A 17,811-nucleotide genomic window follows, 5' to 3' on the forward strand; every position below is an offset into this window, starting at 1 on the left:
AGAAGGTAAATGATACTATTGACAGGAAAAAAGAAAAATGCTGCTTATTTGTAGAGGGATAATGCAAAGATCTCTGAAAAATGACTCAGTCCAATTGATGATACTGGTGGCTCAGCATGAAACTAACTAGCTGTGTGGGGCAACGCATCAAGGGCTGGACCTGAAGCTTAACCTCAGGAAGACTTGAGTTCCAATTCCATCTCAGACACTGACTAACTTACTAGATGTGTGATCCTAGGCAAATCATTTTGCATGTTTGCCTCAATTCCCTCATCTGCAAAATGGGGACAATAATATTACTTGTCTCCCAGGGTTGTTGTGAGGTCAAAATGAAATATTTGGGTAGTTTTTTGAAAACCTTACCGCACTATATAAATCTTAGATATTTTTATTATTATTAATTGATCTCAGGCAAATTGCTTATCTTCTTTAGGTCTCAACTGAAAAACAGATTAGCCTAGAATTACAAAATCTCTTCTAGCTATAAAAATTCTACGATTCGATTATAAGTGCAGTATTTGACCTGAAAAGTTTTAGGTGGCACCAAATGGAATTGTCTGATAGATAAAGGAGAGATTAGACTAGGGGCTGAAGGTGTTCACAGGTTGGAGCTGCTGATTGAGAAGTCACCTGCAAGGAGGTAGAAATTGAAAACATGAGAATGAATGAGTGAATTCTTCTAAATGGTAAACATGTGAGAGAGAAAGAAGGAAGAGAAGGAAGCCAAGAAGTTAAACTGGAGAAAAGACAGAAAATGAAAAGAGGCTAAAGAAGAGCCAGTGAAAGGGACTGAGAAATGGTTCAATTTGTTTTCTTTCCACTTTTTCTGTTTCTCTTCCCCACCTTCATCTTCTGTCCTTTAGTCTTACTCTTTACCAATTTCTCTTTCTCATCTTCTTTTTGCTTATCCATATCTTAAGATTAGAGGCAACACCCAACAGTGCCCACAAGAACCAGAGGGAAAAAACATTGCCAAGACCTAAAATAGATTAACACCATTCCTATCAGATTCAGCCTTAGTGATTATCTTTACTAGTGGACATGTAGTCTAGGGGATACTCAGTATTTTAACAAAACTACTTCTGATAGGAGGCTACAAACCTGTTCCAATGGCTGGGAGGGAAATAGACGCATATTTCATCTGTTCACATTCCTGTAGGACTTCAGAGATGGTTTGTTTGACATCATTTCCCCCCATAACATGTATTATTTTCTTGCACCTTAGATTTCCACCCTGCGTTACTATAAAATTTTTGACACGATTCATAGCTAGAGAACAGAAGACACAAAGACATGAAAAATTATCAAAATGAAACTTTTGGATAACTGAGAATGTAGAATACTTTATTTAGGTAAAAGAGAACATGAAAACAACATTCCTGGTTTGCACAGCTCCTTTGATTACCTAAAATTCTTACTGAATCTCAGAGATGAATGGCACCTTAGGGCTCATGTAGTACAATCCTGTCTGAATCAGTAATTCAGGTGGGACTTTCTTTTACTGTTTTCTCTTTTAGGGCTTATTTAATTAAGTGCCCTTGAAGAGTCTGGCCTTTGTTTCTTTGATTGGATCAGGAGTCTTTGATGACTTGCTTGCCTCAAGAGAAAACCTAGTTTACCTGTTTGTGACACCAGAAGCTTTTAGGCCAAGTGGGTTTGAGTCACACATTTTGATACCCTTTGACCCTGAACAAGATATATAAACCCAGAGGTTTGTGATTTTCCTTTGGGATCTCACTCACTGGAGGAATGTTGATGTAGAGACTCTGGGCAGCCGCTGTTTGGGCAGCCGCTGTTAAGAGCCCTTCGGCTTTGAAGAAACCCAGATGTTTTGTTTGGGGGCTCTGACTCACTGGAAGAGTGGCATGTGACTCTGGGCAAGCTATTGTAACTGCCCCCAGGCTTTGCTAACCCAGATGTTGGTTTGTATTTGGTCTGTTTATAATGTATGTTTGTAATTTGTTTGTATTTGCTCTGAAGTTCAGGTTGCTGGCTTTTCCTCCTGAACTATGTGAATGATATTGTATGTTAGATTAAACTGAGATTGTTAACCCTTAAAATAACTTTCCTTAGTGAGGCAGATCAAAGAACCTGTGCTGGCAGCTGTTGCTGCTGGTCTTGTTGGGTCTTACACCTCAACAGCTGCTGCTAGCCAAACTATTGTTACACTGTCCTTTGCATAAACACCTTCCAAAGCATTACTGACATAATTATCCACTCGCTACTTAAACATCGCTAGTGATGGAAATCCAATTAGCTTATAAAGTATCCCATTTCTTGTGGGCCTTTTTTGACCAGCTGCAATATGACACACTAGAAGGTGTGCTGCCTCTGGAGTCAGGGGATCTAGGTTCAAATCCTACTTCTCATACTTATCCCCTGTGGGACTTCGGCAATCACTCAACCTCTTGGGCTTCAAGTTAGTCATCTGGATATAAGAGGGGATGGACTAGATGAGGTTGCTTTCAGCTCTAAATCCACAATTTTATAATCAATGTGTCTCCTGTAAACCTCTAGCAATGGTACTGTGGCACAGTGGAAAGAATATTGACTTTCAAGTCACAAGACTTTACCTCAATTAGTGATTATGCCATTACCTGTGCAACCTTGGGCAAGTCATTTAACCTTTCTGGGTCTCAGTTTGTTTATCTGTTAAAGCAGTTGGACTAGGTGACTACTAACATTTACTCTACCTCTAAATCTATGATCCTATACTCTTGGTCATAGTGAATAAACTGGATACAATGAAACATATCTAGAAGACAGCTCTTGCTCTCAAGGAGCTCACAATGTAAGGGTGTGAATTTCTTCCCATTGGTCCAAGTTTTCCCTCTGGAAACATATGGAATGTCATATCCCTCTTCCATGTGAGAAGATTTCAAATATCCAAAGACAATGACCATGCCACATCCCACTCCTAAATCTTCTCTTCTCAAGGTTGAAGAGACAAAGCCTAAAGCATGGTAAACTACCTGGGGAGGGCTGTGGCAGAGCTCTAAGTAATCTGGTTGCTATACATATCTCCTAGGATCATTTCTAGTGGGATTTCATACTTACCCTAAAAAAGAAATTAGTTTGTACTTTTTATGCTATACTTCCCAACAAACACCCAAACATATCCCCTTAAAAGTACACCATATCCAAACCAGTTAAGTTTGTTGATCCGTTAACAGAAAAGAAGGCTATGTTATCTAATTTTGATATTATAGTACCAACATGGACAATTGGAATTGACAAGATTTTTCTTGCCTCTTCATATTGACTTTAAATATTTATATTGTTATAGTCTCTGAGAATATTGTTGTGTCTGATGCCTTTCCAGATAGTAGTCTATAGAGAGAATGTCTTAGCCCCCAAGAAGAACCCCTAATGGTGAAAGTTTTAGATACTGTGATTGGTTGGCAGGGAAGACAGGAGACACAGGGAGCCTTGTGGGTGCTTCAAATCATACCATGTGTGGTTGTTGCCTACTATAGTCTTGCATAGTCTTAGCTCAAGTTTTGAAGGAAAAATTTTTTTATAATCTCACTTTCAGGGCATCTCTCCCATGGAACACTGGCTCATAAAGAGTTTCTGACTTGTTTCCATCCTATCCCATATGCCCTTCTTCTCACTACCAATTATTTCATTTGCACTGGATTATGGCTAAAACAGAAGCATTAATATCATACCTAATGTAGCACACTCTGATTCCACAGCTCGTCCAGCAGCTTCTAAAATGGTTTTGGAAACCCCTAGATAAGAGAATAATAACGGAGATGAACATTAACTGAAGAATCCCATTATTTCAGAGCTGGAAAGTACTGCAGAGATCATCCATTACGCTACCTTAATGTTATTTATATATTTTTACCATAATTCTTTTTTCAATTAGTAAGCATTTATTTTCTCTCCCTTCAGTCAGTTCCATCCAAGAGAAAAGAAAAACATTTATAACAAACATGCAAAGTCAAACAAAACAAATTCACACCTTGTATATGTGTAAAAATATCTGTCTAAAAATTTATGTGTCATTCTGCATCTTGAGATCTCTCTGTCAGTAAGTGGGTAGCATCCTTCATTATCAGCTCTCTAGAATCATGGTTGATCATAGCTTTGACTAGAATTCTTTAAATATTTTTTTGGAAATTACATTTAAAAACAATTTCAAACATCAGTTTTTTTAAAATTTTGAGTTCCAAACTCATTTCCTCCCTTCTTCCCCTACCCCCTCATTGAGAATACTAGCAATTTGATACAGGTTATACATATGTGGTCATGCAAAACAGTAGTCATGTTGTGAAACAAGAAACAGATCAAAAGAAAAAAAAAAAGAAAAATTTGAAAGTATACTTTTATCTACATCCAGACCCTATTAGTTCTTTCTCTGGAGGTAGATACCATTTTTTATCATAAGTCCTTTGGAATTTTCCAATATTTTTATATTGCTAAGAATACCTAAGTCATTCACAGTTGTTCATCATACAATATTGCTGTTATTGTGTGCAATGTTCTCCTGGTTCTACTCACTTCACTTTGCATCAGTTCATCTAAGTCTTTCCAGGTTTTTCTGAAAGCATTCTTCTCATCATTTCTTATAGGACAACAGTATTCTATCATAATAATATACCACAATTTCTTCGGCCATTCTCCAACTTATGGAAATCCCTTCAATTTCCAATTCTTTGTCAGCACAAAAAGCACTGCTATAAATATTTTTGTACACATAAGTACTTTTCTGTCTTTTTTAATCTCTTTGGGACACAAACATTGTAGTGCTATTGCTGGGCCAAAAGGTATGGAAAATTTTCCAACCTTTTGAGTGTAGTTCCAAATTGGTCTCTAAAATGGTTGGATCAGTTCACAACCCTAACAACAGTGCATTAGTTTGACCAGAATCTGTAAGCCTTTTAAATTTGTTTGTCATTCCATTGATGTTTTTGAATAAATTATTGTTTTGGTTCTACTCATTTGATTCTGCATCAGTTCATTCAAATCTCACCACGGTTTTCTGAAACCACCACTTCCATTATTTCTTATGACCCAATAGTATTCCACTACATTCTTATACCACATTTGTTTAGTCTGTCTCAATAGACATACCCACATATCTTTAATTTCCTTATTACAACTAAGAGAGCTGATCCATCCCTCCCTCCCTCTCTCTCCCTCTCTCTCCACCCACACCCATACATATGCATACACCCACTGATTCCTTTTCTTCTTTCTTTGATCTCTATTGTTCAAATTCCTTTAATATTATGGATGAAGAAACTGAGGCCTAGAAAAGAGAAGTAAATCACTCCAAATCACACAATTAGGGAATGACCATGTCCAGGGATCTTTCTGATTCAAAATTCAATATATTCATTTAATCATAGCTACATGTAAAGCTCCTAAGAGCCTTCACAAGCTCATGCTCCAATGCCTCATCATGATGTGGAGGTAATCCAGAGTTCTTGAATGGGAATTCCAATGAAGAAGAAGTACTGGGAGCTTCAGAGTTTACCATATTAGAAAGGCTTTGAATACAACCTGACCACAACCAATAACTAGTTAAGTATGAAAAGACACATAATCAGGAAAGTGGCCATTTGTTGATGAATCTTTAAGCCATGGAAACCTATAAAACCAAGAAAAATAAAGAATGGTCCTCACTTCCATATGACTATCTTTGGCTTCTGAAATGATATGACAGAAAAAGGATAAAAGGTGCTGAGAATTGTACAGTTTTTGGACCTCCTATGATTGTTAACTTGGTATTGAGTCCTCTAATGGTGAGATCCTTGCTCAGTGACCATGGAGAGGCCCCAGTTCTCAAAGAATCAAATCTGAACAATCTTCACATTTTTTTAAACAAATGAAACCAGAAGATAAAGGGAAATTGCAGCTAAACAGAGATAGCTCACAGGATTGACTTGGGAGATACAAACAAGAGTCGGTTGTGTCATATAGCCAAAAGCAAGAAGAAAAACCATTTCATGAGACTCTTGGTCATTTCATATTAAGGTGCACATAGTAACCCTTTTCAAAGAGAATCACTAATGAAATAACTGAAGTTTATGCTCCAACATCTATTGCAGAGGATGAGAAAATAAATAGGTTCTACAGAAAACATAAATAAAGTTCAGGTAACATAAAGAGAGAAAGCATAGTTATCACACTAAATGAGAATGAAGATCCAAAAAAATTTTGGTAGACTAGTTCATTGTGCCTATGAATGAATGAAATAAGTATTTATTAATCACCTGTTTTATGTCAAGTATGATAGTAGGGTTGGGAGAAGGCGAAAAGGAAACTGAGATGGTCTCTGCCCTTAAGAATCTTACGTTCTTTTTTTTTTAAAGACTTGCATGACTTTAATTAACAAATGTTTATTGAATAATTTCTCTAGTCAGTAAGTGTTCATTTTTCCCCTGTAGGATTGTGTGTGTGTGTGTGTGTGTGTGTGTGTGTGTGTGTGTGTGTATATTTATATATGTTATTCTTGGTTGTAATCCTAGTTCCTTTAGCTCCCAGAATATCATATTCTAAGCCCTCTTATCCTTTATAGTGGAAGCTGCTTAAATCTTCAGTGACCTTGAATTTGGCTCCACTGTATTTTATTTATTTTTCTACTTTTTCTTTATGCATGCTTGCAGTATTTTCTCCTTGACCTAGGAAATTTGGATCTTGGCTATAACATATTTGGGAGTTTTCACTTTGGGACTTCTTTTAAGATAAGTTGATTTTTTTTCAATTTCTACTTTACTCTCTGCTCCAAGATACCTGGGCAGTTTTCCTTTATAATTTCTTGAAATATTATGTCAAGACTCTTTTTCTCTGTTCATGGCTTTCAGGCAGTCTGAAATTCTTAAATTATCTCTCTTTGATCTATTTTTTCAGGAAGGGGGTTTTTTCTTATGAGATATTTGATATTTTATTCTTTTTATAGTCTTTTGACTTTGTTTCATTGTTTCTTAATATCTTATGGAATCACTAGCTTCCACTTGGTCAATTCAATTTTTAGGAGTTATTTTCTTCAGTGAGGTTTACACCACTTTTACCATTTGGCTAATTCTGATTTTGAAGGAACTGCTTTCTTCAGTGCCTCTTTTGCCAGGTTCTTAATTCTCTTTTCATAATTTTCTTGCATAGTTCTCATTTCTTTTCTCAATTTTTCCTCTCATTTAATTTTTAAAATAATTGTTTTTGCTATTAAAAAACCATCCTTTGTTAAGGTTTTCTATAAATTCTTGTTGATCTTGTGTCCAATCTGCATATTTTAAAAAAAAAATTGTGGCTATGTTTTCAGACGTTTTCAAGTCATTGTATTCTTCTAAGTTTGTGTCTTGAGCTTCCCTGTCAATAGTAGTTTTTTATAGCCTAGGTATTTTTGTGCTCATTTCTTCAGCCTACTTCTTAATTCTGGACTTTAATATATTAGACTTAGTATCTGCTTACCTTGGGGAGAGAAGAACAACTGGCTTAAACTTCAGTCTTTTATGTACAGTTACTGCTTTCACACCTCATTCTGGGGCCTCAGAAGATTTTGATGTTTCTAACATGGTGTGATCCAGGGAGAAGTCTGTTTACTGCCATTGTTGTGCTCTCGTCCTTACTTAGACAGGGCCCCTGCTCCCTTTCAGCTGCTTTATACCCTTGGGTAAAGGGCGACAAAACTGCTAGATGACACTGGATCCTGTGCCTAGCCTAGTGCTAGTACAGAAGCCCCCTCATGTCCCTTTCTGTCCAGATGTTCAGTTGCCCTTACGGTCCCTGGATGCTGGGTTGTTCCCCACCACTTCTGCCATAGCCACAGCAGATGCTACCACCACTGTCTGGTGTTGCTTCCATTGTTCTGCACTCCTGGTCAGCCCCAACCTCAATATTTGTGGACCTCTCTTTCTATCTTTTTAAGCTACTGTGGTTTGGAAAAAATGGCTCATGACTTTTTCATGGATTTCCCAATTTGGCATATTTTCTATGGTCATTGTAGAAGAGATTTGGAGGGAGCTTTGCAGTTGTGACCTCTCACTCTACCATTCATCTCTACTCTTCAAATTGAATAATTTTTCCAAATCTTGGTTGACTTATAAAAAGTTCATATGTTTTTACATGTTTAATCATCAAAAAAAACCCCAAGCATTCCATATACACAGAAAAATACAAAATAAAAGTCATGAGTCTTCATTTTATATTGCTTGCTTTTTTAAAAAAAAAAATCATGTAAATTTCATATATCACCTTTAGATCTTTGTCAATTCTCCTTTCTGAAATTCCTTCTGTACTGTTTGCATGCTTAAAAGAAGATTCAATGGCCATCTCCTTTTCTTTTCTATTTTCCTCTCCTCCTCTCTTCTCCCTCCCCCTTACCTTCTCTTCTCCTCTCCTTGATTAGGATGTTAGTTTTACATGTAATTACAGATACCCTGTTAATCTTTCTTGACTATCCAGCCCCCACTTTCCCAATTAGATTTGATGTTTTTCTATCCCAAACTCTGTGTCTCTGTGTGTTCAACCCTCTTTTGTTCCTTTCACATAAAAGTGAGGTTCACTTGATGCTCACACACTCCCATTCCTTCCTCCATATTTGTCCATTTTTTTCTCATCTCATGTACTTTACTTATATGGAATGGCAAGTTCCACTCCATTCTTCCTATTAGCTGCAGTAGTATATTCCTCTTGCCCTCCCTTCTTTTTCTCCTCTCAAAGCCTTCAGAATAGAACCAACAGCTCACCCCAAACTCTGTCCCCTTTGTAGTCTATGAATCTATTAAGTTCCTGAAGAGACACTTCTTTCTTCTCCACCATTAGAATGTTAGCACTATGCCATTATATAGCTCCTCCCAATTGCCCAAATGAATTTATACTTTTAAGTTTTCCTTGAATCTGGTGCTGGTATTTCTACTCAGCTTTCAGACTTTGATCAGAAATGCCTATAAGTCTTTGTTTCCATGAAAGGTACTTTTACTCCTTTCCCATAGGATTTTCAGAATAAGTTATTCTTATTGTAAGTACTTATCTTTTGCCTTTTGGAATATTGTATTCCGTACTCTACTTTGGTTTTTAGTAGGCACTTCCATGTCTTGTGTGATCCTGATTGTAGTACTTTAACATTAACCTAGGTGCTACAACTGCCTGGGGTTTAGCCATTGTAGAAGTACATGGAGAGATTGTATCCTGTGAACTAGGTGGAGCTCTCCTAGGCCTTGTATATTCTACAGGAGGCCTTACTGGCCTCCAGAACAGACTAGCTATAGAAGAAAAAGCATCCACATGGGAATGGCTTTAAGCACTGACCAAAATTTGGCAGAAAACATTTTAGGCTGCTAGGTGGCACAGTGGATAAAATGGAAGATTAGGAGGCAGGAAGACCTGAGATAGAATCCTACATCAGACACTGCCTTGATGTATAACCCTGGAGAAGTCACTTAACATCTCTGGGTCTCAGTTTCCTTGTCTATAAAATGGGATAATAACAGCAATAACCTCATAGGGTGGTTGTGAGGATCAACTGAAACTTGAAAGTGTTACATAAATGCTAGTTATTACTATTATAACAATAATCTTTTATTGCACTTGAAGAGATAGCTTCCTATAGAGCCAAAGGATGGGAATAGGCAGTTTTCAAAACAATAAAATGCCAGTTTTCAACAACCATAGTAAAGAATTCTCAAATGTGAAAGAATGCACTTACAATAATCAAAAAGTCAGGTCAAAGGTTTCTTCTCACTCTTCTAAACTGGCAAATATGACAAAAGATGGTAATAATCATTGTTAGAAGATGGGAACAACTGATGTTGGAAGGGCTAGAAAAGATTGACACATTGATGCCTTTTTGATAGTTATCTTTTGGTGTAGTCATTCTGGAAAGTAGTTTGGAATTTTATTTAAAAAAACAAACAAACCTGACTGACTCGAATTTCTATATCTTTGACCTAAAGATTCAACTTCCAGACATATATGCCAAAAACAAAAGTCACATACACATGAAAATATTTCTTGCAGAACATTTTGTTGTAGCAGAGAGTCAGAAGTAAAGTAGATGCTGATTGATTGTGGGATGGCTAAACAAGCTTCGGTACCTGAATGTAATAGAATATTGCTGTGCTATAGGAAACTACTAACATGAAAAATACAGAGAAGCATGGAAAGACATAAACCAAAGCAGAATCAGAGAAACGTTATATATAATGACTGTAACAAAGTAAATGGAAAAGATGACAATAACAAGAAACAATCAAAATTGCATGCTGCAAAATGATAATGACCAACCTTGGTCCGAAGGAATAGATATGAAATGGTATCTCTCCTCCTGTCTTTGCAGAGGAGGGGGGTGTGTGGCTATGGGTTTGGAACACTGCATATAATGCCACACTTTTTCAATATTATTAGTTAGTTGTGCTAACTTTTTTCCACTTTAAAAAATTCTTTGTTATAGAGAGATTTCGCTCAGAGAAGGCATAAAAAATACAGAATAAAAAGTTCCTGCCCTTGAGGAATTAATATTCCACCAAGAGAAGCAATATAATTGAGATAGTGACTGCTAAGACAAACGCAGAACTGTGGAGACCTAGCTATGTAATGTGCCCTGATCTAAGAGGGACTATGTCCAGGAGTCTGGGTCCTTGTTCCCAGTCATATATATTACTAGTATGTGCCAGTCTCTCATTACACTGCATGACTATGAAAGACTCATAATATGTCACAACATTATAATTGTGTTAACCATCATAATGTGTAAATTATTCAAACAAATACCTTTTTTGAGGACAAATGTATTATCTGTTGAGTTTACAATAACATCAGACTCTTCCTTAGTGATGTCCCCAGAAGCAACCTGGAAGGTAATGGATCCAATCTTCATTTCATATACTCCCAATTCAGGGCTAGAAATGTCAAAGACATCTAAGAGAAAAAAAAGAAATCAAGGACAGAATAAAATCTTATCACTATTATTATCAGGTTCCGTTGTATGCCTCTCTCTTACTCTTCCCTCTTCCCTTTTAGATAGTCTCTCTGCTTTACTTTTCCATTTCCTCTACTTATCTAAAACTGCTCTATTGGGTGAAAGATATTTTAACTAGTATATGGGTCATATATGTAGCATTAATTGCATAATCAAATTTGATGTTCCAGAAACATCTAGCTGCTTGAGTCTAAGTTAATCTATATGGAAGTGCACCTATCCAGCAATACTGAGTATAATACTCCAACGCAAAATATGGACTTTCAATAAAATAGATGATTTTCAAGCTTTCTCAGTGAAAAGACCAGAGCTGAATAGAAAATTTTACTCTCAAACACAAGAATCAAGAGAAGCATCAAAAGGTAAACAAGAAAGAGAACTCATAAGGGACCTACTAAAGTTGAACTGTTTTGTTTACATTCCTACATGGAAAGATGATATGTGTAATTCATGAGACCTCAGTATTGGGGTAGCTGAAGGGAATATACATATATACATATATATATATATATACACATATATATATATATACATACACACACACACACACACACACACACACACACACACACATACATATATAGACAGAGGGCATAGGGTGAGCTGAATATGAAGGGATGATATCTAAAAAAATAAAATCAAATTAAGGGATGAGAGAGGAATATATTGAGAGATGGAGAAAGGGAGAGATAGAATGGGGTAAATTATCTCACATAAAAGTGGCAAGAAAAAGCAGTTCACTGGAAGGGAAGATGGGGCAGGGGAGGGGGAATTAGTGAATCTTGCTCTTATAATATTTGACTTGAGGAGGGAATAACATACCCACTCAGTTGGGTATCTTACCCCACAGGAAAGTAGGGGGAAGGGGATAAAAAAGGAGAGGTTATAGAAGGGAGGGCAGATGGGGGAAGAGGTAATCAAGAGCAACCACTTTTAAAAAGGGACAGGGTCAAGGGAGAAACTTGAATAAAGGGCACAGGATAGGAGGGAGCAAAATATAATTAGTCTTTCACAACATGAGTATTGTGGAAGGGTCTTGCATAATGATACGCATGTGGCCTATGTTGAATTGCTTGCCTTCTTAGGGAGGGTGGGTGGGGAGGGAAGAGGGGAGAGAATTTGGAACCCAAAGTTTTAAAAGCAGATGTTAAAAAAAAAAGTTGTTTTTGCATGCACCTGGGAAATAAGATATACAGGCAATGGGGCACAGAAATCTATCTTGCCCTACAAGAAAATAAGGGAAAAGAGGATGGGGGGGGAGTGGGGTGACAGAAGGGAGGGCTGACCGGGGAGCAGGGCAATCAGAATATATGCCATCTTGGAGTGGGGGGAGGGTAGAAATGGGGAGAAAATTTGTAATTCAACATCTTCTGGAAATCAATGCTGAAAACTTAAAATATTAAATAAATAATAAAATAAAAAAAATCTATACGGAAGTGATTTGGACAAGTCTGAGAAAAAGATTGGTCTCATTCCATGTCATTCAACAAAATGGTCACAGACCAGATAAGTTGACCAAACTCATGGCCAATAAAAATGACTGGCACTTAGCATAGAGCTGGGCACACAATAAGCACTTGATTTAAAAATGCTTTATCTACCTACATTTTCTACATATCTACTATCTTATATGATTAGAAATATTATAAATTGTTGTATATCTTATTACTTCTCTATTTTTAATATAAATTTTTGTCTGCTTTTTGACTACCACCAAATTATTAGTAAACAATGGCAAACAATTTTTAAGAAAATAACTTTACTATACCTTGTGTATCACTGGTGTTGGAAACTCTGCAACTGGTAGTATTTCCATCAGTATATTTAGTAAATTCTCTTTGGAATGCCTGGAAAAAGAATGGCAGCTACTGAGTATAACAATTCTCAGTATAAATATCAATCCAAATTTTCACAGAACCATAGGCAGCAAGAAAATAAGAATGTATTTTTATGGCTGGTGACTACAATGACATATTCCCAGCAGAAATTCCATTCCTAAAAGAAGATCATATTTAAAAAAAAACCCTAAAGGATGCTAGCAGTTAAGGAGCAGAGCCAGGATCTTATTCCAAGGTGTGCTGCATTTGAAGTCAGAGGATCTGACCTAGATTTGTGGCTTTTTGGCTTACTTTCTCTGTGGTTTAACATCTCTGGGCCTCAAATTCCTAACTTATAAACTGGGGAGTTGGATCAGATGACATCCAATGTCCCTTCTATTTCTAAATCTATGATCATAAAATTGAAAGATAAATAAATCTCTAAGGAAGACTTGGAGCATTTTTATGTGGTCGTTGATAGTCTGGATTTCTTTCTTTCAGAAAATTTTTTAGAATTCCCTGTTCAAATTAACTATTATGTTCTTATATACTTGGATACTTTACTTATATATTTGTATATGATAACTTCATCAGAGAAACTTGTTGCAAAGATTCCCACCCCCACCACTTACATTTTCATTTTTAAATTTTAACTCATATTGGCTTTGATCACAAAAAAAATTTTAATTTTATGTAATTAAATATATCCATTCATTCTTCTTTGGTCTTAAGTTTTCCTTTTACTATAGTTGTGAAAAGCTTTTTATTCGTTGTTTATTTTTGATGTACCTTTTATATCACTCATGTATCAATTTATAACTTTTCTTGGTGTGTAGTGTGAGGTGTAGGTCTTAACCTGATTTCTACTGGATTGTTTTCCATTTGTCTTAGCAGTTTTTGTCAAGTGGTGAAACCTATTCCCAGTAGCTAGGGCCTTTTGGTTTGTTGGTTTATTGAACACAGGACTACTGTATTTTGTCTGTTTCTGTATATTGCATACCTCATTTTGCTCTACTGCTCATTCTCTCTATTTTTTGTGGTTGTTTCAGTCATATCCAATTCTTTTTGAAAACATTTTGGGTTTTCTTGGCAAAGATACTAGGGTGATTTGCCATTTCCTTCTGCAGCTCATTTCATAGATGAGGAACTAACACTTAAAGGGGCTAAATGACTTTCCCAGGGTCAGCTGTGAAGTGTTTGAGGCTGAATTTGAGAGACAAATCTTCCTGATTCCAAGCCCAGTGCTCTATCCTATCCCCTGAATGACTTAGCTAGTCTCATTTTTTAACCAGGAGCAAACAATCTTGATGATTACTGCTTTGTAGCCTAGTTAGAATTCTGGTGCTCCTAGGCCTCTATCCTTCCAATTTTTTCATTATGTTTCATTATGGTCATTATGAAATGAATTTTGTTATTATTTTTTCAAGTTCTATAAACTAATCTTTAAATGGTCTGCTTGGTGTGGCAATGATCAAGTAAATTAATTTAAGGAGTAATTTCATTTTCATTATATTTGCACATCATGGTAGGTAGAGTATCAAATATTTTACATATCCTATAGTTATTCTGAATGAAATTTCTCTTTCTATTCAGAAGGAAGGTTATTTCAAAGGCTGGATTTTCAAAGTGGATGTGTGTATGCATGTGTGGCCTAAGCCTAAAAGGGACAGGGTCTCCTCTTGCATCCTGGGTCATCTCTAGTCATCCTGATAAATATCAGGTCACTGGATCCAGATGGCTCTGGAGGAAAAAGTGAGAGCAGTAACCTTGCACAGCCCTCCCTCAGTCAAATCAAAGTCAACTGCAAGTCAGGTCATCATTTGCCTGATGTCATGGTCATCTTCGAAAATGAAGGAAAAACACAATATATATGTATGAATGTATGTACATATATATATATATATATATATATATATGTGTGTGTGTGTGTGTGTGTGGTGTGTGTGTGCGCGCACACATATATTAATATACACATGCATAGGCATGACATATATCAAAGTGTATATACACATACACAAACATACACTTCCAAAATACCTTTCAATCCTGAAATAGACAGATATTACAATTATAATTATATGATTATAATAGATATTCTGATAGTCTTCTCACAAATTTCTCTCTCTCCATATTTACATATACAGATTCACATACATAAATTAAACATTTTTATCCACACACCTTATAAATACCATCTCTCAAATATAAACTTCCAGATAAAAAGAGCATAAACATCGATAGGTTGAAAATACATTTTTAATTTTGCTAGAGGCATGGATTTAAAACCATTTTGGCACTTTAATTTCAAGTAAATTCCACAAGTACCTGAATGTTGTCAATATCACTGGGATGCAACAGAAAGCACACTTCTTTTAGCATCTTCAAAGGTCTTGAACTACTGAATTTGAACACCTGGGCCAGGATTAGTTTCGCAAAAATGGTTTTTGGAAACCTCAAATTTCCTGTTCCGATTGCTGGAAAAGTGATTGATGTTAAAGACAGGGAGGCAGTGGTTTCCAGGCATTCTGTGATAATGTCTTCCATGATCTGAAAAATAGCAAATATTTTCATGTAAATCAGAGGCTAGCACCAGAAATGGAGGATGCTGCCACAGGAGAAATAGGTTCCCTTCTAAGCTCAGCTCAAGTGCTACCTTCTATGTGAGGAATTCTTGGACCTTAGCTACTGGTGCCACTTCCTCTCCAAACTCCTTTGCATTTACTTTCTATATATTTTGTGTTTACTTACATATGTATGTGCTTCTCCCCTGGTAGAACATAAGCACGTGAGTGCAAGGATTATCTAATATTGACTTTGTATCCCCATCATTCAAGCACTATGCTTGGCATACAGTAGGTGCATAATACATGCTTGTTGATTGAGAACTTTAACATTTCTCTACCTTTTGTGAATTCCCTGCTCCATCATCCCAGGCAGGAGCCACTACATGGAGCACAAATCTGCAGCCCAGATTATAGCCTCTTGTCAGGAGAACATGACCTGTTTTCACTGATGTTTTTCCAAATATATTTAATTCTTCCTGGAGTTCTGGACCAGCTTTCCTCAATAAGGCCTGAGAAAGTGGCCCACTGTCAAGACGAAGATCCGAAGGGATGGAATTTACAATAATATCAGTCTGAAATAAAAATAAACTTTGTTAAAAACAAAATCACATCAATAAATCTTTGTGTGCAAAGCAATGTGAAAGATGCGAACAGGTATAAGCCATAGTTCCCACATTCCAAAAGCTTTTAATCTATTTGGGGAGTTAGGCCCTACATGCAAAAAATTAAATAACAATAAAATATTTGCATGAAAGCTGGAGACAACATGTAGCATATAAGTAAAGACATAGAAGAGTATAAACCTAATTGTTTAATAATTATTCAAGTAGTAATTGCTCTAGTATAGGGATAACCAATAGCTGCTTCCACCAGACACCAGAGGGGCAAGGGGAGGTGAAGAAGGACAGGAAGAAGCCTTTATTAAGCACCTAGTGTGCAGTAGGCTCTGTGCTAAGTGATTTACAAATATTATCTCTTTTGATCATCACAAGAATCCTGGGAGCTAGATGCTATTGTTATCCCCATCTTACACTTGAGGAAACTGAGGCACGTCATCCTCTACAGGAAACCTTTCCCAACCTGGCACAGGACAAGCACTACTCTGATCTTTGAATCTGCTGTCTTCTGGGCAGGAGACCATCTATTCTACCATTACTCCCTGAGGTCCTTTGGGTCTTGCCATCCAACCCACTAGTTTTCCTGCCTAGGTACTAGCTGGCCCTTTAATATGCTATGAACCAAATAGCACAATGGTAACCTAATATGAACCCTCTTTTATTTGTCTTCCCCATTAGAACATCAACTCAATGAGAGTAGAAACTATCTTGATTTTCTATTTGTATTACAAACTTGACATAGTGCTTTGCACATAGTGCTTTAGTAAATGCTTTTCCATTCCATTCCACTATTTCAGACTGGATAATCAGGACCTGCTTTATAAAGGATGTAGGATTTGAGCTGGGTCTTGAAATAGAAGCACTTTTTGAAGAGATGAATACAAAGGGAAAGGTTAAGAGTAATATTTATGTAGGTGAAGGGCTTGGGTTTTAAATCTGTCTTTCTTATTTACTATTTACATAACCTTGGACAAATCACTTAACTTTTCTAGACCTCAATTTTCTTCTTTATAAAATGGTGTTAAGAAACTATTACAATAAGGGCAGCTAGGTGGTGTAGCGGCTGGAGTCAGGAGGACCTCAGTTCAAATCCAGCCTCAGACAGTTGACATTTGCTAACTGTGTGACCTGGGAAAGTCACTTAATCCCAATGCCTTGTCCTCCCCCCTCGCACAGAAAGTATTTCAATAGTTGAGACATGGAAATGGAAAGGAAATGAGGAATGTTGAAAAGAATATTGAAAGAACAATCAATTAGACATATTGATTAATTGGTTTTCAGAAGCTAGGCAGAAGAAAAAGTAAAGATAATTCCCAAACTTCCAAAATTGGGTAAATTGGAAAGGAGTTAATTAAAGTAAAGAGTAAGTAGGGAAAGTTGGGATAGGGAGAACCTTATACTACACATTTTTTATTATATAACCAACTATGGATTACTCAAGAGCAAATTGTTCATTCTGCTGATTGTTAAGAGCCCCTATTTTTATTTTTCAAAAGTTGTGCCATTCATACATCTACTTGAAAAATACTTATTGATCCCTTTCTACAAATAAGTTTGTGATCCAGTGGGAAACTGTAAATGTGAGGATAGGGCAAAGTAATCTTCCCAAGTATTCTCTTCCCTTTAGTTTATTCCAAATTCTCAAAGGGATTCTTTTCCTCCAGTCTTGAGTTTTTTAAATTAGAAAGAATGTCAACTGACAAAACTATTTTCATCTATAGGAAGATGTACATACATCTAAAAGAAAAATTATATATCCATGGAATGTACAGTCTGGACCTCTAATTAAATGATGGGCATTGGGGAGGAAATTTTGAAAACTGATAAAAAATTTACAAGAGCAAAAGCTAGTCCTCAACACAGAGGTGTTCCAAAGAAAAATT

The 17,811-nt window shown here is 36.5% G+C and overlaps 1 protein-coding gene across 1 annotated transcript in view; it reads right to left on the reverse strand.

Moving 5' to 3' along the window:
- LOC118837377 (protein mono-ADP-ribosyltransferase PARP14-like) overlaps nucleotides 1-17,811 on the reverse strand; it is a 64,689-nt gene that overhangs the window by 23,616 nt on the left and 23,262 nt on the right. The window contains exons 7-12 of the mRNA XM_036744225.1: nucleotides 15,650-15,883; nucleotides 15,073-15,294; nucleotides 12,699-12,777; nucleotides 10,723-10,869; nucleotides 3,672-3,734; nucleotides 1,102-1,269 (exon numbers count right to left, since the gene is read on the reverse strand). Coding sequence (XP_036600120.1) covers nucleotides 1,102-1,269; nucleotides 3,672-3,734; nucleotides 10,723-10,869; nucleotides 12,699-12,777; nucleotides 15,073-15,294; nucleotides 15,650-15,883 — 913 coding nt within the window. The remainder of the gene's footprint in view (nucleotides 1-1,101; nucleotides 1,270-3,671; nucleotides 3,735-10,722; nucleotides 10,870-12,698; nucleotides 12,778-15,072; nucleotides 15,295-15,649; nucleotides 15,884-17,811) is intronic.

This window comes from Trichosurus vulpecula, chromosome 2 (genome assembly GCF_011100635.1).
Source record: "Trichosurus vulpecula isolate mTriVul1 chromosome 2, mTriVul1.pri, whole genome shotgun sequence".
In the NCBI taxonomy this organism is placed as follows: domain Eukaryota; kingdom Metazoa; phylum Chordata; class Mammalia; order Diprotodontia; family Phalangeridae; genus Trichosurus; species Trichosurus vulpecula.